Source organism: Malaya genurostris, chromosome 2 (genome assembly GCF_030247185.1).
Source record: "Malaya genurostris strain Urasoe2022 chromosome 2, Malgen_1.1, whole genome shotgun sequence".
Lineage (NCBI taxonomy): Eukaryota > Metazoa > Arthropoda > Insecta > Diptera > Culicidae > Malaya > Malaya genurostris.
In genome coordinates, this window is record NC_080571.1 from 134,476,299 (window position 1) to 134,498,652 (window position 22,354).

Below are 22,354 nucleotides of genomic sequence, written 5' to 3' on the forward strand. Positions count from 1 at the left end.
ATAAAAAGTCTCTCCTTTTCTTAGGTCATCTATCTACAGTTTCCATTATAGCTTTGGGTAGATAACCCTATTTTTCGTTTCTTATAGTGCATTTTATTTCTGGAAGTAGTACCTTTCTAATGGTTGACAAATTTTGAAGATCGGTTGACTAACAACAAACTTATGACTCGGCAAAGTTGAAGTTCTCAATATCCGATTCGCAATATAGGTAGGTACCGCATGAATGCAGATAGGGCACATTTTAAGCTTGAAAAAAAACTTGGAACAGGAAAAATCAGATTTTCATTAGTTTTTCCTAAACGATCGTCAATAATAATATACTTAAAATAATCTACACACTTCACAAAATTCGAGGGTGTAAAATTTATCGAAATTGGTCAAGTAACAAATGAGCTCTGATAGATCAAAGTTACCGTTCCAACTTTTTTTTAGGCTTGGTGCTCCGCGTAACTTTTTTAGGCTTGGTATTAGGAGTGTTAATTGAAATGACATGTTGAAATCATCCGGAAGCTCTTTTTAACGTATAATGTGCATGAATTAATTATTCTACAAATTATATAAAAATATTTTAAATCGCCAAAAAAGGTCAACAGACTTCACGCGCGTCTGAATTGCTTGCTATTTTCACTATATAATTTACCGCGAAAAATGGTTAATTTAATTATTTATGTATTCACTTTAAATCTATCGGAGTAGCATTTTCCTACTATCTATTTAACACACCGATCTATGTTATTAAAAGTGTTATATTAACGAATCTTCGCGATGGTTGATTGTTGAATGTTTGAAAACAAGTGAAGACATGGAAGGAAAAACCTTGTTTAATCCACCTAGAGATGTAATGATGCCTTTCTCATATTACTTATATTTTCAAAAAAAAAGATGATTTGGCAAACAAATATTTTTTAATCTTGAATAAAATAAACTTTCTTTGGGTATGAACTAACATAACTTTTTCAATTTGTAAACAGTTATGTCAAGTTAATTTTTTTTTCATTTTGCATCGTCGTACTAAATGATTAAACACACTTTGCCCTATAGCTCTGGATCCGGAAGTCAGACCCGGATGAAATTAAACAACGACCTATAAGATTATAAGAACTTTTATTTGAGCCTAAGTTTGAAATCGATGAGTCTCGTTTTAGACTTTATGACCACTATTTCCGCTACTTCTGGAACCGGGAACATGGAACCAGTATAGTCTACAAATTGAATCAGTTTTGAGCCAAATTTTGAATCATTTTTTCGTGGACGTTTTAAACAATTTCAGGATCTTTCATTGGCTCCTTCGTCTGAGAAAATCGGTTGAGAAATTTTCGAGAAAATAAAGTGCGCATTTTTTTTTAATTTTTTCACATATTTCCTTGTAATTCCGGAACCGAAATTTGGATTCAAATAAAACTTAGGAAAATTCTGTGAGGCCATAAGACCTTTCATTTGAATCTAAGTTTGTGAAAATCGGTTCTCTGAGAAATTTGAGTGACATTACTTGCCACATACATACATACACACATACACACACAGACATTTTGTGATCTCGACGAACTGTAGAGATAATATAGTAATCAAATGTGAAATGTAGAAAAAATCTGATAACTGTAGGAATAATGGAACTCCTGCAATTGTCGCCTTTTACGACATGGAAGCAGGAACCCAGTGGATTTATTTTTGGTTAGGTTTTTTTCCGCCGAATTCCACACGACATCTAGGCTGGCCCTGTCCGAAGAAAGATAATAGGTACTATCAATGTGGATCCCAGCCACTTAGATCAGAACTAGAATTATGGAACCGTTTAAGTCATAATTTAATTCCGGAAAAAAATTCCTGAATTCAGTATCTGAATTTACTTCCTGAACATAGTATAGAATTTGATTCTCTAATTCAGTTACATAAATCGTTTTTATTATCTAGCTCCAGATTTCAAAATCTGCATGCTGGAACTCAATTCGGAATCTTGAGTTCCAGAACAAGATTTTTGAACTAAATTTCTTAACCGATTTTCACAAACTAAGATTCATCTTTGAAAATCGTTATCGATTCCTCAATTATTATTCAATCGATGTTTTTTACTAAGTGTTAAAATAAGCTATTTCCAAGGCGACTTATGTGTTTCTGAACGAATAATGAAAAAGAACTGTCAATTTTTTGCACTAAAAAAGTTTATGCAAAACGACGTATAGAAAATAGAACACATTATAAATGTGTTATGTGCAACGTTCACTTGTGCTAAATAAGTACACTAAATCGTTTCGTAGAATACCCTAACTAACTATTTATTGTACTATTCTGATAATTAAAGCATTTAAAGTAATAATAAATAATATATAATAAACCCAAACATTCGTTTATTTATTTCTGGGATCACAGAAGAAAATATTTCCCATGAAATTATAGGAAACTTAAGCACTGTGCTATGTTTTTCTGGTGATATTCTCTTATTTTACACCCACAACACCTCAAATATTGTGTTGTACTGACATATTTCGTCCTGGGCATCTTATGGTCGTGAAAGTTAAATATTTAAAAGATTGTATTACTGGGAGTAAGTATCTAGTTTTATTCAATTTTGAAAAAAACTTTCTTCTAGTAATATTTCGAAAAATATAAGTAATATGAGAAAGGCTTCATTTCACCACTCTTTTCAGTTACTGGTAATGTTGCACATATTCTTCGTGTAATTAATTCATTCATCCATCTTCAGTGCGCACTTCTTATATTACTCACGCCCGTCGCGAATAACTTTGAACTATTCACCATACACAAGAGAGTAGGGTGAAAATGTATAAGCAAAAATCGTGGAGAACTCGAATCTACTAATACATTCTTCGTTGCTGCTATACAAGCTGCTATACATCGTGCATGTTTATTTTATACATTCGTTTATCATTCGTTCATTTACTTTACTCCTCGAATTGGTTCGAATAGCGTTACTGCGATGATCGTTGGATTCCATTCCATTAATTTGCTTGTTTCAAAGACAACACTAACGATCATCGCGTATTACGTTTTGACGATGTTCGCTGAATATTCGTTTCACATTCGCGTTAAGTCATTCGGGGGTTTGTTCAATGCGAATCCCAACTGTGTACAAAAGGCCTTCATGCCAGCAGCGATGCTTCGTTCGTTCCCAAATATACGAACAAGTTCGAATATCAGAGCGATTATCGAACAAAGGCGAAGGAAAGTGAACGATGATCGTTGACATTCGTTGCATTTTTTATATTCGATATTGTTTACTGTATATGGAAGACTATTTGTGACTAGTAGTCCTCCTTTCCCGCTTCCGAAAGCAAAGATTTCCACAAACCATGATTCAAATGAAAGCTCTTAATATCTTAAAAGATACTGTGCAAACCGACTTCCGGTTCCGAAATTTTATGGCAATGATTGTCGAAATTTTCAATTCGCCTTAAAAAGTAACGATACAAAACCGCTATGTGTTGGTACGGAAGAAGAAAAAACAACCGCCTTTGTTCCGTTAGTACCGTGCTTAGTTCTATTTCGTATAGCGTGCCGAGTTGCCACATTTATCTGTAGTATTGAATCTGAAAATGACAGCTACCTTTTGTTTAGAGGTAGCGTTTATTGTAATGTAATTTTTAACTTAAACAAATGAGCTGAAATAATTGCAAGAAAGGTTTATATAGATATACCGTCATTAGCAGATGGGGCCATTTGTAGTGTTTACCATCTTTGATTTTCTCTTTTATTTAATTTGCACCCACATGTTAGTGTTTCCACAAATATAATGACTACGACTCTGTTCTATAAAAGTATACATTTTTGCCTTTCTCATATAGATTATCAAAAACTTAGGCTTAAATACAAGGTCTCATATTCCCATATGTTGCTGTTGAATTTCATTATGCTTTCAAAGGGTAAAGTTTATACCCAACGAAAGTTTCTAATTTTATTCAAGCTTGTAAAAAAAATTCTTGACCGAATCTCTTCTAGTAATATTTTGGAAAAAATGAGTAATGGCATCATTACACACTAGATGTATTAAAAAAGGTTTTTACATTTGGTTTCAGCAGACCCTGTCAGCTTGGAGCGAAATCAATCTTCAATTTAACAACGCCATCGCACGGCATCACAATCAACATATCATGTCAATTGTATGGGTGCGCAGTGCTGCAATTTTGGCGCGCACGAATTTGACATTTCTCTTCCCTGCTTGTATGTACGAGATTCGATGCGGACTCGCCTGACACGCTCGTTCAAAGTTACTCTAAAGTGAGTACAATTTCACTCACTTTCGTTAAAAGTGGAACTACTCTATAGTGAGTGAAACTTCTTTACTCACTTTTGAGTGAATACTGTAGTTGTCAAAATCTGAGTAACATTTACTCAGTGCTGTAAATGGGAAAATTAGCTCGGGTGAGTAAATGTTAAACACTATCATTCGAATTATCTAAAGAATTCTTTATTATAATCGAAACTGCGTGTAAAATAAAAATTATCGAATTATCTAAAGAATTCTTTATTATAATCGAAACTGCGTGTAAAATAAAAAAATGCAACATTTTTTAAATATTTTCTTAATTCCCTCATTTACATTTTGTAGTTTTTTCATAGAAAGTTGAAAATGTTCTTTAAATTCCCTCACGTATCCTGGAACGAAGATTGCACAAATGTGGCAACGAAAAACTTCAATCATTATAAGGATTAGGAGGTACAATAATATTACCATTTAATTTTCGATAGTATTCATTTACCTTGGCTCCAACCTGCTCCATATTTTTCAATATTCCTTTCTTCAAAAATCATTGAAAGTAAATTTTCACGCAACGTTTTCAAAGTCCTGTGAGTAAAACTTGTTGTCAATTTAGAAACTGAGTAAAAGTTACTCAGTCTTCTACATCAATATTACTCACTTTTTGACATTTGCACTAAATAAACAAAAGTGAGTACAAATTGCTCACTTGAGAGTAACATTGAATGAGCGTGGAGGGCACCATGTTCGCAAAAAATGATGTTGCCAATGATTTGTTCGGGAAATGTTAGAGCTGGATATCTTGTTAATATGATGTCTTTGGTTTCAGGAATGTGGCCGAATATGTGACGTAAGCGCTGAAGCACACTTTTCAATCTGAAAGAATTTGTACAAAAAATGAACCATAATTCATGCTAGAAATGAACGGCTATTATTAGTTGCAAAAAAAACGAATAAAAACATTGATAGCAGAGTTCAGACTCGTATTTTGCAATGCAAGCATCGTTTAAGAGCATCTTTCTGCAAAAACCGGCCAACAACAAAACTGGCTCTTCCAAAACAAATGTTTTAATCCAGGTTTTGTATTCAAAGTTCTTTACCAACTGCCGCTGTGGACGAGCCATGGTTTACTTGTGTGTTACATACTGATCTATGTTTTGGAAGAACAGATTAAGTTTTTGTTCGGTTTTTGCATTCAAAGTTTTTGGTCCGGTTCTAAAAAAAAAGATGCTATCATTCCTACATTGTTTTTGTTTTCAATGTTTTGACGTGAATACGTTTTACTTTACTATCGATCGTAATTTCAAAATTTACTCTCAGAGAGTGTTAAGTTTTTGATCGTGTATGTCTTTTGTTATATCTAACGTATCAACATAATTTTTGCTACATGCCATCGGAATTATGATCAGCAATTTATGATAAAATTTTCAGTTGTATTACATAGTCAAAAATAATTCGAAATTAAATCTTTATTAATGTATGGTATCAACGAATATCAAAGAGAAAAACTCATGACGGGTATTTGCTGTTCTCATGGGACATGGGACAACGGTTTTGAGATAGTAAAAGACATATTATTTCTGTGTTACCTATTCTGTGGGTAAAGGTTGACATATTTCGTTCATTCTAGCATGCCCAGTTAACTGAGCGTGAAGTAAAGGAAGTGCATCTTGAACACCCCATTTCTCGGTTAATTTTTCAAAAGTGCGTATAAGCAAATGGCAGTTTCTCTTTGTTTACTTTCTCTTCTATTAATTACCAAGCGGTTTCCACGTTTGTCACTCAACTCTTTGCATGAAATGATACCCGAAACTTTCGACTTTCAAACAGAATAGTGATATCAAAGAAAATCTTTTCAATCACATCACAATAATCGAAAGAGAGAGAGAGAGTGATTAAAGAGAAACTGTCACTTGCTTATACGCCCTTTTGAAAAATTACCCGAGATTTCGGTTGGTTCAGGCAGACCTTGTCAGCTTGGAGCGATCTCAATCTTCAGTTCAGCAACGCCATCGCACGGCGTCTCATTCAACATGTCATGTCAATTGTATGGGTGCGCAGCCCTGCTATTTTGGCGCGTACGAATTTGATATTTCTTTCCCCTACTTCTATGTATGAGATTCGATGCGGACTCACCTGAGGGCGACATGCTCGCAAAAAAGGATGTTGCCAATTATATGTTCGGGAAATGTGAGAGCTGGATATCTTGTTAATATGATGTCTTTGGTTCAGGTCAAGAGCTAAATTCCAGACACAGAATCAAGCATTCAGTTTCAAATGGAGGAGAAATGACATCAATATTGTGGTGCAGCGAAATGACTTAATCGTTTCTTTTCAAAGCTCCATATTTTTTTACAAAGAACTACAACAATATTTTCTTGCCTTGGTATTAGCAATTCGACATTCTGCATATTGCCTTCGCACGCCGTTCGCAGTTCACGTAGTGCTCGTTCGATAAAAAGTTACAGTGTAATTTATTTTGTGCTCCGCCCATAGTGTGAGTTTCACTTCAAACATGGGCAACTATATTAACACTCCTAATACCAAGCCTAAAAAAGTTACGCGAAGCACCAAGCCTCAAAAAAAGTTGGAACGGTAACTTTCAGCTACCATAGCTCAGTTGTTACTTGACCAATTTCGATAAATTTTTCACCCTCGAATTTTGTGACGTTTGTAGATTATTTTAAGTATATCGTTATTGGCAATCTTTTAGGAAAAACTAATGAAAATCAGATTTTTCCCGTTCCAAGTTTTTTTTCGAGCTCAAAACGTGCCCTATCTGCATTCATGCGGCACCTGCATCGCGAATCGGCTATTGAGAACTTCAACTTTACCGAGTCATAACTTTGTTGTTAGTCAACCGATCTTCAAAATTTGTTCACCATTGGAAAGGTACTACTTCCACAAATACAATGCACTGAAAAAAACTAAAAATAGGGTTGTCTACCCAAAGTTATAATGAAAACTGTAGATTGATGACCTAAGAAAGGATGAGACTTTTTACTATGATCGTAAATATCTCGAAATTCAAAGCGATGACCTATATATTTTTATACATCATTCGATTGCTAGTGATACCAGCTACAATTTTCGCTCAATTACCATTCCTACACAATCAAAAGAAAACATTGAGAAATCGATGAATTTATAAATATATATGAATTTTTCATTTTTTTCACATGTTTGTATATAACTCGAAAATTAAAGCGATGACATGTACATTTTTTTGATTCAAAATATTGAAATCATTACCAGAAACAATGTATTGTTGATCAAAATTATATATCCGTTCAAAGAATCTCAAGAAATTTAATACAAATACAGAGAATTTGTGTTATTGGGAAAATTTTGCCAAAACAACATGAAATCAAAACTTTTAAATTTTATGACATATATTTTTTTATTATTTTAGTTGGAAATTTATTATAAACAAAATTTACAACAAAAAAAACTGAAACTGGGATTTCACTGAAAATTTTAAAATTTTTAGGAAATAACCTAAAACTCTTAAAATATTTTTGTATTGGACAAACGATCTAAACAATTTTTATGCACAACACAAACGCATTTGATAACTACTAAAATTCTGGTTTTGTTGTAGGTTTCACGTAGAATCTCAAAAAATAGATGAAAGATCGGAAATTTTCAAATTTCCGAGTTAAATTGCATTGCACTGTGGTCCGGATCCACAATTTAGGGGGACAAATACATTTGTGGCTTAACCTTATACTTTAGAGCTATGATGTCTTCAAAACAAATGATCAGTGAAGATAAACCATATGTCGATGTACATGGTATTAGGGTGGCTCTTATTATTAAGGTGATCCAATACTTATTTTCCGGATGTATTGAGATAGAGGACTGCATTCTTCGGCAAAATTGTAGATAAACTTATATCGAGCAGCTTTGCTAAGGACACCATAGTAGTATCTGCAACGGTTTTAGTGTTACAGCTATTTTTAAAGAGCAACTTAGGGTGTTCCTCAAAAAATAAGATTTTTTGCTCTAGCATTTATATTTTTCTCTTTTCGTATAGGTATCTTGGAACATCTTTTAGAGTTTGTTAAAACCAATTTTTTAATGACTGGCGTGTTAAGGGAGCGTTTTCTGAATCGAAGTTATGAGCCAAAGTAGTTCAAAAACAGGTTATTTTTAAACTGCTATATCTAACATTGAGGAAAACGAAAAAAATCCGTTTCTTGTATTTGACAAAAAATATTTTCGAGCATGTTTATAAAAAAAGGCGGAGGAGATATTTTTAAAATTTTTTTAAATTATGTTCATACATTGGATTTTTTCATTGAAAAATATTCATATCAGTCATTTATTAGCTATATAAGGTATTTTTGTCTTCTAAAGTGTCAAATTAATTCAAGTGCATAATCGTTCTGCATTCTTCGGGGAATGCAGAATGGTGTCGCTTTTGTAAAATCTCTAACGCTTCTCGGTGGTTGGAGGTTCTACCAACCGTGCATTTTGGCAACAGCAGAACGTTCAGCATCCTTTCGGGGATGCAGGACGACTTATTTCTTTATGTTTTGTGCTGTTTCCCCACCTCACCCAATTCTCAATTCCCTTCCATGTTCCTTTTATCCTTCCCTTCCCATCAGGAAGTTGATGAGAAGCTACGCAAGGCACGAATCTCCAAATAACTAGGGGAACATGCCACTTGAGCCAATTAGTTCTGATAACATAGGTGCAGGGTTTCATTCAGTAAAAAGCATTCAAACGAAGAGGTTGTTTTTCGAGATGAAGACAACTTTAAGCTGCGAATAGATTGGTTGGTAGGTGCTAATCGCAAAGGCTGCTGCAAAGCCAATATTCGGGGCGATTCCAGTTTCACAAGTACCTGAAATAGTGGAACTCACTTCACTGAGAAAGATGGCCTAACCGATTTGAGAACTGTTTCAATTTGTAGGTTACACTAGTTCATGCACTCGCTTTCATGTTTTTCAAAAATCAAACAAAACTGTTTGAAGAATACATTTTTATATGAGAATAAGAGAGATATGAGTAAGGCATCATGACACAACTACGTGGAAAAAACAAGTTTTATTTAATTTCGTATGATTTTTGTGCTAAATTCAGAATTCTACTTTTTCTAAATTGTTTACTAATAGAAAATTCAAATAATTTTCGAATTCTATACATTCCGAAATAATTCTAAGTTTGTGATATTTAAATTCTAATATTCTATCGATTATAATTGATGTCGTTTAGGATAGCGGAAAATTTAAGATATATTTTTTATTTCTTAATTGCTAGTAAAACAAAAATTAAGCAATATTTTTTTTTAATTTTAGTTGTTTTTTTTTGACCATGGGTTAGTATATGAAATTCGTATAAATAAACGTTCTATTTCTTTTTGTACAAAGCCATTGAAATAATTTAAAATTTTCGTGTTGTCACAAAATTTATTTTATTAATAGAAACAAATTCTACGTCTCTTTGAAACAGATGAAATCAAAACGGATTCCAATATTTTCACTTTGATTTGCAGAAACGTTATACGCAATATATATCAGAAATTTCGAAATTTCCGATCTTCTACCGATTTTCTGAGATTTTACGGAAAACCTAAAACAAAAAAACCTAATTTTAGTAGTTAACAATTCCGTTTGGGTTGTGCATAAAAATTGTTTAAATCTTTTGTCCAATACAAAAACATTATTATTTTTAGAGTTTAGGTATATTTACCAAAATTTTTAAGATTTTCAGTGAAATCCAAGTTTCAGTTTTTTTGTAAATTTTGTTCATAATAAATTTCCAACTGAAATAATAAAAAAATATATGTCATAAAATTTCAAAGTTTTGATTTGTTTTTTTTTTTTGCAAAATTTTCCCAATAATAAAAATTCTCTGTATTTGTACCAAATTTCTTGAGATTCTTTGAACGGATATAGAATTTTGATCATCAATACATTGTTTCTAGTAATGATTCCAATATTCTGAATCAAAAAAATGTACATGTCATCGCTTTAATTTTTGAGTTATATACAAACATGTGAAAAAAATTGAAAAATTCATATATATTTATAAGTTCATCGATTGTTTAATGTTTTCTTTTGATTGTGCAGAAAAGGTAGTTGAGCGAAAATTGTAGCTGGTATCACTAGCAATCGAATGATGTATAAAAATATATAGGTCATCGCTTTGAATTTCGAGATATTTACGATCATAGTAAAAAGTCTCATCTTTTCTTAGGTCATCAATCTACAGTTTTCATTATAACTTTGGGTAGACAACCCTATTTTTAGTTTTTTTCAGTGCATTGTATTTGTGGAAGTAGTACCTTTCCAATGGTGAACAAATTTTGAAGATCGGTTGACTAACAACAAAGTTATGACTCGGTAAAGTTGAAGTATTCAATATCTTCTATGCGACGTTTATGCCAAAGGAAAGAAAATTGGAAAGCAGATAGGGCAATTGGGCGCGTGAAAAAAACTTGGAACGGGAAAAATCAAATTTTCATTGGTTTTCCTTTGCCAATCGTCAGCTACAAAGTTTTGGAATCAATCTACGAACTTCACAAAATTCGAGGGTGTAAAATTTATTGAGATTCGTTGAAGAACAGCTGAGCTATGACAGCTCAAAGTTACCGTTCCAACTTTTTTTGAGGCTTGGTATTTGGAGTGTTAAGTTGCTGGTCTTTGCATTTGCACCAAAATACACCAAAAAGTAAACAACGATGGAGAAATATCAGCCCTTCTAAGTGCTATAAATGTGTGTCAAAACAGCTATAATAATTATTCAAATCGGAAGTGAAAATAATATTTTTGGGTGAGTTGTTCGCAGTTTGACCTTCGTACCAAACTAGTACAAATAAAACCAGAATTGAGCTGCTTTGCGATCGACATACATTGTGTGTATTGGTTTGAATGCGTCTTGGCTGCTTTAGGATATGCGAATAGTATCAGATATTGTATTGTTCAAAACATCTGCATTAAATTAGAACAAATTATTTGTATTCACGTCATTCCGGTTATATCTCTGGCATTACCCAACCGCCTTCTCATTCGGTTTTTGTTTGAAAAAATATTTCAACGAGTTTTCCAAGCTAAATAACACTTATCCGATGTTTGCTTTCAGCCGTTCAAATTATCTTAATAAAAAATACTGTGAGAATGACAAGAAGGAAGGTTTTACGCATAGGAAACAATGTAAAACATATGTCATTACAACTTAAGTCTGTAATGAAATTGATGGCTGAAAATTATATTGTTGTTTTTCTTATGTATGTACGATTTTTGAAAATGCGATTGGTTTAAACGTAAACAATAATACGAATATGACAATAATTTCGACAATTACTTTCGAACATATCGCCGTAGGCAGGAATAATGGAGACATTATGAAACATTGCATTTATTTTCTATAAGATTGTAATAATGATTTTAATTTCGGAATCCACACATACATTTTTATCATTAATCAATGTTTTTTTTTCAGGATTTCAGAAGACATTACCGAGTATTTATCATTAAATCAACCTCATGTAGTGCAGATTTCTAATTTGGATATTCATTTTGGTTTGGAAAGAAATAGAAGGGAATGTAAAATACATTTGAGCCAACCTTAACATTGAGTTGATTGCTTGGTAGCAAGAAAGTCGAGATCACGATTTCAATTTCAAACCGAAATATTTTTAATCGTCAAACTTTGAGGATTTCAGTTGTAATCAGCATTCCCACTAACAAGAATATGAAAATCAACAATATCATAAAATTGGTGCTTTTTAATTGTTTACATAGGAAAGTTTACTCTGTTACAAAATATTTTACTGAAAAAAAGCAACGCGTGCACTAAACAGTAACCACTCCGATTTAGAAAGAAATTTTCTTATACGAAGAACTTTTAGCCAAGTATCAATAAATAATTTTTACAGCATACCAACAATGAGTCATTATTGTCCTTCTAATCTTTTCTAGCTTAAAACTATTGAATTATTTCTTACAACAAAAATGCAAAAATAGTAATTTTGAATCAATAAACATTAATTTGTTCAAAACTTTAAAAAACTTGCTAGTTATAAAAATTATTGGTAAATTATTGAATCTTTCCATTGCTGCCTTAAGCAATTTCTGAAGGTGATATTATGCACGAAAAGAAACCATTACTGCTGTCATGATTAAAACCTGTTTCAATCCATATAGTGCACAGTGGTTCAAAACTGCAATTTCATGCCTTTAATTATTTGGCGGCCTTATCGTAAACTTTTCCGTATATTCGGGAAAATTTGTAACTCTACCTTACATTGCTTTGTGTATGTAATCACCGGGTCGTTATGCTCAACAACGATTCACGAAAAACATCGCCACCATTCAGACACTCAGGAGAGTGAAATTAGTGATTTCAACTCATTCACCTATTCAGTGGCGTATCTAGGCCTAAGAGGGGGGGGGGGGGGTGGTGGGTAGAAAAGGGCATTCGCCCAGGGCGCAACAATTTTAGGGGCCGGCAAAGTAATGTTTGGGATCTTTTTTTTGCTCGCCCAAGTCATCTTTCCGCATATGGAGTTCAGCTTTTTTTTTGCTCACTAAACTAACAATGGGGGCCGCCAAACCACTTATTTTCCCCGGGCGCCAAATTTCCTCGGTCCGCCACTGCACCTATTCATGAACTTTCTTTTTCACCGGGGTGGATATGCATCACAAATTCTCATGGTACAGGGTGGCTCAAAGGCGGCACAAAATAAAGTTTGAAGAGCGGACTCACAATTCAGCAAGGATTGGTACCACCTTTATGGCTCGGTTAACGCATCAAAAATAAAGTAATGAATGAAAAATAAACAGTTTTATATTCTTGTGAACCGTTCCTCATATCTCTATACTATACTGAATTTAAATGAATAGTTTCAACATGGTTTGCTTATAACTAGACAGAATATTGTGACGTCACAGGTATGCCTAGGAGTGTATTTATTTGCATGCTCCACCCACTCCGTGTGAATGTCAAATCGGGAACCAGCTCAGATCTGGCAACAGCAGCTACCGTGGCTTATTAATGTGCATGCCAATGAATCCGGAATTCCTCGGCAAACTCCGCCGCAGATCTTACAGCTTGATACAGCCTTTTTTTGCGGTATTTACGTCCACCTGCACCCATTTACAGCCAAAAAAAGGTGTCCGACAAAGCTCTATACCGGGAGTCATGCTTCCTATATTCATGATGGCGACTAAGTTTCTGTCCGTGTGTGGCACCAGCAGCTCGCATAACCAATCAGAGCCAATATCAACGGATTTTCTGCTTAGAAAGCAAATGAAAAGGCCCTGTCATGGTCCTTTACCATGTATTAGTATAAGTGCCGTCACAAGTCGTACCCATTTTAATAAATAATTTGAAAAAACATAAAATTTACCTTCTTCTCCTTATTTTACAGAAATATATACACCGTTTATCACTTAGTCTTGCTTTTTCATGCTCGTAATGCGTACAATAATTATTGTATTTAATCGCAACAATTATATACGTTACCACTAACCGTACTAATAGTCTTAAGAATCGAATATTAAGTTTTAAGAACACTTTTATATTTAATTTAGCTATAGACACTTAAAACCGTTTCTCGAGCTCGGCATATTGAAATGCCGAATTAGATCGCAAGAAAACATTTTACTGATCATTCAGTAATCCACATACTTTTTTCCGAAAATCGTCAAAGTAACATGCTGATATCTCGGTAAAGCGCGTTCTTTTGCCGAAGTTTGGCATAGTATTACAATGAACTTTTCAGTAAATAACATATATACCGAGATCAGCAAAACCGTTTGCCGAGATTTTGAACAGTGAGTTAGCTTTTTCTAAAACTAGGTGAGACACTTATCTGATCTCGGTATATTTGTTGTTTACTGACAAGTTCAGTATAATTTAATGTCAAAAGAACGCGCTTCGGCAATAGAATGCGCTTTACCGAGATATCAGCATATAACTTAAATAAAAAGTAAAATGTTGTGTTGCCGATCTCATGTGGCTTTTCATTATGCCGAGCTCGAGAAACGGTTTTAAGTGTGCACGTATGCTATAGGCAAAATATCAGTAATTAAAAACAAATGTACTATGAATGTATAGCAGATATTTAGCTCGTGGTACAAGTAGCAGATGGAATCAACGGTTACAAGTTGTAGGGACTATTGACGCGGTATCACGGGAATGAACTACCACGTTCCAGCACATGTTTCAAGACAAACAGAAAAATTCACTTTTTACAGGAGACAGATAGAGAGTTTTCGTCTTCGACAATATTATAGCCATCATAATTACTAGTAACTGTGCTGAAAATAAAAAAACATTTCACTAATTATAACCGTTGACTCATTGTTCGATAGTATTACTAAATGGTTTTACGAAAATCAGTTTTTTTATTCTAACTTTTTTCACATTAACTCTAGAGAATTATTTTGTTGAACAAAGAGCTAGGTTTTGTAAAAATTGGTAAGATTGTAGTGAACTTTGAAACTCTATGATAACTTTTGAAATAGTTATCGATAGTTTTATATAATAAAAGGCCATATTTCCTACCTAATTTTTTCAGAATGCTGCAAAAGTGGCAGATTAAACCACTCTAGTTTAGAAGTACTTGAAATTTACATCAAAACCTTGAAGAAATGGTTTGTACCCGATAGTATCCTACGATTCTATGAGCGAATGTATATCTGATGTATATGAGATTTATGGACTTTACGTATTTCAATATTTTCTTAGACATAAAAAAACGAACGTAATATAAGATATACAAGTTCATCAAACTCTATTCCATCTTTTGAATCGTCATTGTCATTGTCAGAGGTGGCAACTATATGGGGGCAATGCAATTTTTGCCCCTCCAAAAGATTTATTGGAGTGGCCATCTCGGTCAACAGAGCATAACAGGATTCTATCAAAATTATATATGATCTTAATATTCATATCTCATTATGTTATAAATATGATTCCAAACCAGAAACAAACATTCAGATTTTATTAAGATTATAGCAAGAACAGATATTATATTAAGAGCCGTTATATTTCAGATAAAACTAAGTTAGAGATTTGAGAAAAAAAAGAGTTCAAACACTTTTGTCGATCATGTTTTTGACCCGAAAAATGCTATGCTTCAATGAAGATCAGTAGCAAACATTTTTTCCAATTTCACATACCTGAAGATGCTTTTGAAAACAATAATTTGATATTTGATTTTGAAATGAGGCCCTAAATTTTAACTTTGAGAACGTTCCTAAGTAATTCCTACTTAAATTGTGTAAAGTTTTTATTCAAATATTAATTTTAAATTGCAAAAAAAAAATATTTTTCAGAATGATTTTGCGCTTTTTCTCTTACGAACAAAGAAAAGTAAGGCAAAAGCTTTAAAACTTGACTAATTGGGAAAGGTGATATAGCATTCGACTCAGTTCATTGAATTCTGCAATGTTTCCTCAGATATGATTTTCACAAGCTCAGAGTCAAATGAATGCTTGAATTTTTCTTAAATTTTATCGGTGACCGAGTTTTGTTTCCGAAAACACAGAGTGATAAGTGTTAAAAAGCGAACGAAAAACAAAATCTAAACTGGGCTCAAAACCAAAATCTAAACTCAGCTCAATACTTTTTCGATTTATAGGTCTTTTAGTTGCAGATTGAATATAGCGACTTTAGTTTTGCCGGACCCCGGATGTACTGGAACTAGAGAAAAAAAAATCTTGAAAAATCGTTCTATGTTATTTATCTTTAGTTCTTGCTGTACTTTATACTATGTTGATCTGATGATTTTTTACGTAGTTCTAAATAAAAACCTTTGTTAATATTACATTGAAAAATGTTCACTGGTGCCACTGACCATGGCCTAAAGCAAACTAAAGTAATATCGAATCACATTCACAATTTTTTGATCCAAAATCAGTAAAATCGAAATGAGTTGTTTAGGTCATCAATTAATAAGATCTACAAATTGCAGATATCGCATTTTGCCCGTTGTCATCTATATCATTGCATGAAAAAGACAAAAACGATTTATCGCACCCTAAGGGCATTTTCAGGCGTGTTCTAGTTCTAGATGCATAATTTATGTCAGTTTTAAAATTTAAATCTCAAAATTATAACAAAATAAACTGGCAGCCCCAGCAGCGTTTTATATGTGTTTAAAATATAGAAAAAATCCCACTTAGAAAAAAACGTTCAACTGTGGTCCTTCATTGGTCCAATACGTTGAATCATTGGTCCAATGAAAGTCCAATCAATCGTTCAACAGGAGGCCAACACGGGACCTTCATTTGCCGATTTTGAAACAGACCGTTGAACCGAATGCCATTTTTTTCGTTCAACAAACCCGGCAGACAGAGGTCCATTGTTGAGCCATTTTTAAAATGAGGAGTTGGAGCCCTGTTGGACTAGTTTTATTGCAGAATTTCTGAAGGTTTTTCCACTTATTTGTTTAAACTAACAATACATACCTGCACAATACTTCTACTTAACGTTGAATAACAACAAATTTTCTTTCTATGTAAAGGTAACACTTAATTTTCACACTATTTTTGCAAGACAAAAAACAACAACAAACCGTTCCAGCAAATTGAACGAATATTTCGTGCAATATGTCGTTCAACAAGCGCTCAAAAACCAATAAAATTGAACGGCCTGCTAAGAGGGATAGAACGGCAGCGTATACCAGTTCTAAATTTGACAGTAGAACTGTTCGAATAAATAAAACTAGAACGGCTTGCTTGGGGATACGTCTGTTTCAGTTTCAGTTATATTATAGACCTCCCATATGAATCTTGTAGCTGCTGAATTTGCTCTAATACCTTCGATTTGAAAAGTTTAATCTATCCATATCTGATAAATTTACGATGGTCTCATTTCGCAGTATTTTGATTACTTCCAATCCGGAACCGTGAGCTGGGATACGAAATTTGCAATGTAGAGTTCAAAGCAACCGACCCGCATTATGAGACTTTCCTTTTGAATTATTTTTCTGTGAATTAATCTAGGTAGATATCAAATAATTAAACCGGAATGAATGTTCAATTTCGATGGATTTTGAACAATACTTGCGGGGCTTCTGACTGCGCATATCGCAAACTAATGTGACTGATAGGCAATTGGATGATCATCAATCATAAAAACTTGCTATTCGAATCGATGTTATATGACTTTTCACTGTCTTTCAAACGAATTTTTTTTCTAATCTAAATATACGAAAATCGATTCAGCCATCTCCGAGAAAATTAATTGCACATTTTAATCAAATATACCCGCCAATCGACACACATACACGTACAGACAATTCACTACACGGTTACTTGTGGCTACTCAGTGAGTGAATCAAAAGTACGCATTTTCGGCAACTGTGAACAGACGTCAAAAAATGAGTAGAATTTAAAACTATCACTGATGCAAAATTACCTAGTCGCGCCGACCGGCATTTTCATGTGTGAAATTTTCTAGTGTTTTTAGAATGGAGAAAATATAAAGTTTTGTGGACAGCTAGTCGTATCAGGCTCTAGTTGGTAAGTAAAATACATTATGTTTATGCATTGCCGTTTCAACCTTCCGAGCGAACAGACGTGATTTGGATTTACTGCGAAAGCATTGAAAACCAGTTGTGTGTGTGATAAAGTGGTCGGACAATATTGTGTGATAGACAATAGTGCTTTTTCCTCTGAGAGGTTTTTTTCGCATTATACACGCAGAGAAATGGAGCTTGTTTAAAATAACAAATCGGTTAGTAAATTTTTAAATCTGATTCATGTTAATTTCAAGCTAGAATATGATTGTTTTGAACCATTTTCTCCCTTCAACATCAACAAAGATCTCTGTTCAATGTGAATAAATATTTTGGTCTTGCCAAACGAAAAAAAATTATTGTTCCAGCTGATTTTATTGTTGAAATAATTCATCAATGTATTGCGTATCAACAAAAGCAGAGTTGATTTTATTCGCAATATCTATGTTGATTCAAGTCTGCTTTATCTTTATGTTAAGAACAAAATATATTCATTTTATCTGTTGTCTTATTTGTGTAATGATACAACAAAGTTTATTGTTCAAAAGAACCGTATCAGTCCTATTTCTTATAAACAGGAGTTTTTTTTCAATCGTGAATGAACAGAAAAGTTTTTTACATGTTTCAAAAGTTAAATTTTATCTGCTTATATATTTTTCATCGGGCTTTTCATCAATCCAAGCGTAAGTATTGATAGTTAATAATATTAGAAACTGCAATAACACGTTTTCTTAACAACTTATATTTGATGCAGGTTATCTCTACCTTCACCGGAAGGGCACCGGGAAAGGGCATCGAATCATTGAATACTATAAAAAGTAATATTGGATTGATTGTGGTATGTAGATAAATATTATAAATATATGGAATAAAAATATAATTGGAATTCCTTACAAATATATAAATTGAAGAAAAATATACAAAAAACAAGCCTTCAAATTATTTCGAAAGAAATCATTTTACTCGTAAAAACAAAACAAAATGAATAATTTTTACAAACAAAAGCGTAAGTTGAAATACTAATCATTTCAAGTTGATATCTTATCATTTATTTCAACTGCCAAGTTTATAAATTCAAAACACTATACATATTACCTTTATCCAAAATTAGTTCATTTTAAACTGATTTTGCAAGTTGAATTTACTATGAAATTGTTTGTCAAGAAATTGACAGGAACGCACAAGTAAAATATTTGTTGGTATTAACAAAATATTTATAGAAACAAACTAATCCACTGAGCAAAATCAAATACCTAGTTTTGTTGTTTCAAGCAACAATATTTTCTATATTAAACCAATTTTTCTTTTGTCACTATTTCAACAAAATAAATCGTTACGTGAAACCCAGATTTAGTTACATTTACACTATTTTTCTCTGCGTGTATAATAGAACAGTGCCTTATTGTGAGCGGTCGATCGAAACGGTACCGTTAGCCGGTTATTGTTTCGCCGATCAAGGCCAAGTGTGCGGATTATAAACAAGCGGCCATTGTTGCCTGTGTCGATTGTGATCGAACATTGAAGTGAAGTGATACCGTTAGTCCATACAAACTATAAACAGTTTATTTGTGCCTTTTCCTCGGTGAGGATTTTTGCACCTTCGCACCGAACCGTTAGCTGGTGCTTTGTGCTTTTCCTCGTAGAGGTTTTTTGGCATCAATTAAAGTGGCAATCGACCAAGAGCAGGTCTTGGCGACCGTTCCTTGCAACTGTACAACAAGCTAAGTATTGCTTTTTTCTTTATTCTGCCCTTATTACAGTTTATAGTTGCATCCCTCTTATAATTTACCACTTGCCTAAATATAACCTCGTGCTACAGTAAGCACAATGAGTCCTCCCCCTCCAGACGAAGAAATGAAGACAGATCCTAATCCGCCTGTTGTTGACAGTAATAAAACCCCCCGGATTAAGGAATATTCCGATGAACCCTCGCTATCGACCGGTCCATATGTGGTGTACTTCCGAACCAAATCTAAAGATAAAGCATTGAATTTATAAACATTAAATAAGAACCTGACGTCACATTACCCGACTGTCACACAAATAGTAAAAATGCGCTCCGACAAACTCAGTGTCTCGTTGACCAGCTTAAAGCAGGCTAATGAGATTGTTCGAAATGAGCTCTTTACGCGGGATTATCGCGTATATGTACCAGTCCGCGAAGTCGAAATAGACGGCGTGGTCACAGACTTGCGCAGATATTCTTGAGCACGGGGTTGGCGGTTTCAAAAACCCCTTACTCAAGAATCTGAAGATACTGGATTGCAAACGCTTGCATTCAGTATCGATCGCCGAGTATGGGTCAAAATCTTATCCTCAATCGAACTCGTATCGTGTGACCTTCGCTGGTTCGGCTTTGCCAAATTATGTCCTTCTGGACAGGGTTCGTCTACCCGTACGTCTTTTCGTGCCACGGGTTATGAACTGTACTAATTGCCAGCAATTAGGACACACAGCTTCCATTGTGCGAATCGACCCCGTTGGATTGCAAGTGGAAGGTAATCCCCGATCCCCACGGTAGCGATCATCTACCTATCGTAATTTCAATCGCCAACGGATTAAGACCATCGGAGACAATCAACGTTTCGTATGACCTCACACGAAATATTGATTGGAAATATTACGCAAATTCGATGTCTGAGAAACTGGAAACAACACAAGAACTTCCTCCGGAGGAAGAGTACACGCTTTTGGCTGGCTTGATTCTCGACTCCGCGATTCAAGCTCAGACGAAACGTGTACCCGGCGCGAAAACTAACATCCTTCCTCCCAATCCGTGGTGGGACAAAAAGTGCTCATCACTGAACGCGAAAAGATCTTTAGCATTCAAAAAGTTCAGAAAATATGGAACACCTGATAATTATAGAAATTACGCAGCGCTAGATAAGCAAATGAAGAACTTAGTTAAAGCAAAGAAACTAGGTTACTGGCGACGATTTGTTGACGGATTAACAAAAGAAACATCGATGAGCACTCTTTGGAACACAGCCCGACGAATGCGAAACCAAAACACCACGAACGAAAGCGACGAATATTCCAACCGTTGGATATTCGATTTCGCTAAAAAAGTATGTCCAGACTCTGTTCCGGAACAGAAGATATACCGCGCCGCGACATCAAATACAAACGAAACACCGTTTTCGATGGTAGAGTTCTCACTTGCGCTCTTGTCATGTAACAATAAGGCTCCGGGGTTAGACAGAATCAAATTCAACTTGTTGAAGAATCTGCCTGACACCGCCAAAAGCCGCTTGCTGAATTTATTCAACAAGTTCCTCGAGGGTAATATTGTCCCACACGACTGGAGACAAGTGAGAGTTAACGCCATTCAAAAACCTGGGAAACCAGCCTCCGATCACAATTCGTATCGGCCGATTGCTATGCTTTCCTGTATCCGGAAGTTGTTCGAAAAAATGATTCTCTTCCGTCTAGACAATTGGGTCGAAACTAATGGCTTTCTTTCAGATACACAATTTGGTTTCCGCAGGGGTAAAGGAACGAACGATTGTCTTGCGTTGCTCTCAACAGAAATTCAAATGGCATTTGCTCGTAAAGAACAAATGGCATCAGTATTTCTAGACATCAAGGGGGCTTTTGATTCAGTTTCTATAAATATCCTATCTAAGAAGCTGCACCAGCATGGTCTTTCGCTGGTTTTGAACACCTTTTTATATAATCTATTGTCCGAGAAACACATGTATTTCGCACATGGTGATTTGGCGACAATACGATTTAGCTACATGGGTCTTCCTCAGGGCTCATGCTTAAGCCCCCTTTTATACAACTTTTACGTAAAAGATATCGATGAATATATCAACACATCTTGCACGCTAAGACAACTTGCCGACGACAGCGTTGTGTCCATTATAGAATCCAAAACTGCCGATCTGCAAGGACCATTACAAGATACACTCCACAACTTGTCCACGTGGGCTCTTCAGCTTGGTATCGACTTCTTTACGGAGAAAACTGAGCTGGTTGTATTTTCAAGGAAGCGAGAACCAGCACAACTACAGCTTCAACTAAGGGGTGAAACCATAGCTCAGGTCTTCACATTCAAATATCTCGGGGTCTGGTTCGACTCCAAAGGCACATGGGGATGTCATATTAGGTATCTGAAACAAAAATGCCAACAGAGAATTAACTTTCTTCGTACAATAACCGGATCATGGTGGGGTGCCCACCCAGGAGACCTGATCAGGCTGTACCAAACAACGATATTGTCCGTAATGGAATATGGATGCTTCTGCTTCCGATCCGCCGCGAACACCCATTTCATTAAACTGGAAAGAATTCAGTATCGTTGTTTGCGTATTGCCTTAGGTTGCATGCAGTCGACTCATACGATGAGTCTCGAAGTGCTTGCGGGCATCTTACCGTTGAAAAATCGATTCTGGGATCTCTCATATCGATTGCTAATCCGATGCGATATCTTAAATCCGATGGTGATTGAAAACTTCGAAAGGCTTGTCGAGCTCAATTCTCAGACCCGTTTTATGTCCTTGTATTTTGATTACATGGCTCAGAATATTAATCCTTCTTCGTTTGTTTCCAATCGTGCTCATTTCTTGGATACTTCTGATTCTACTGTGATTTTCGATACATCCATGAGAGAAGAGATTCGTGGAATTCCGGATCACGTGCGCCCTCAAGTGGCCCCAAAT

The 22,354-nt window shown here is 34.7% G+C and overlaps 1 protein-coding gene across 6 annotated transcripts in view; it reads left to right on the forward strand.

Annotated features, from left to right (window-relative positions):
• The window catches only part of LOC131429404 (GAS2-like protein pickled eggs), a 556,322-nt gene extending 544,213 nt beyond the window's left edge, over positions 1 to 12,109 (forward strand). For all 6 annotated transcript variants that reach the window (XM_058593488.1, XM_058593485.1, XM_058593486.1 and 3 more), the window contains one exon: positions 11,663 to 12,109. Coding sequence is in view for 1 of the 6 variants with exons in the window: in XM_058593489.1 (XP_058449472.1) it covers positions 11,663 to 11,697 (35 nt within the window). In the remaining 5 variants the exon portion in view is untranslated. The remainder of the gene's footprint in view (positions 1 to 11,662) is intronic.
• Positions 12,110 to 22,354: the final 10,245 nt, after the last annotated feature.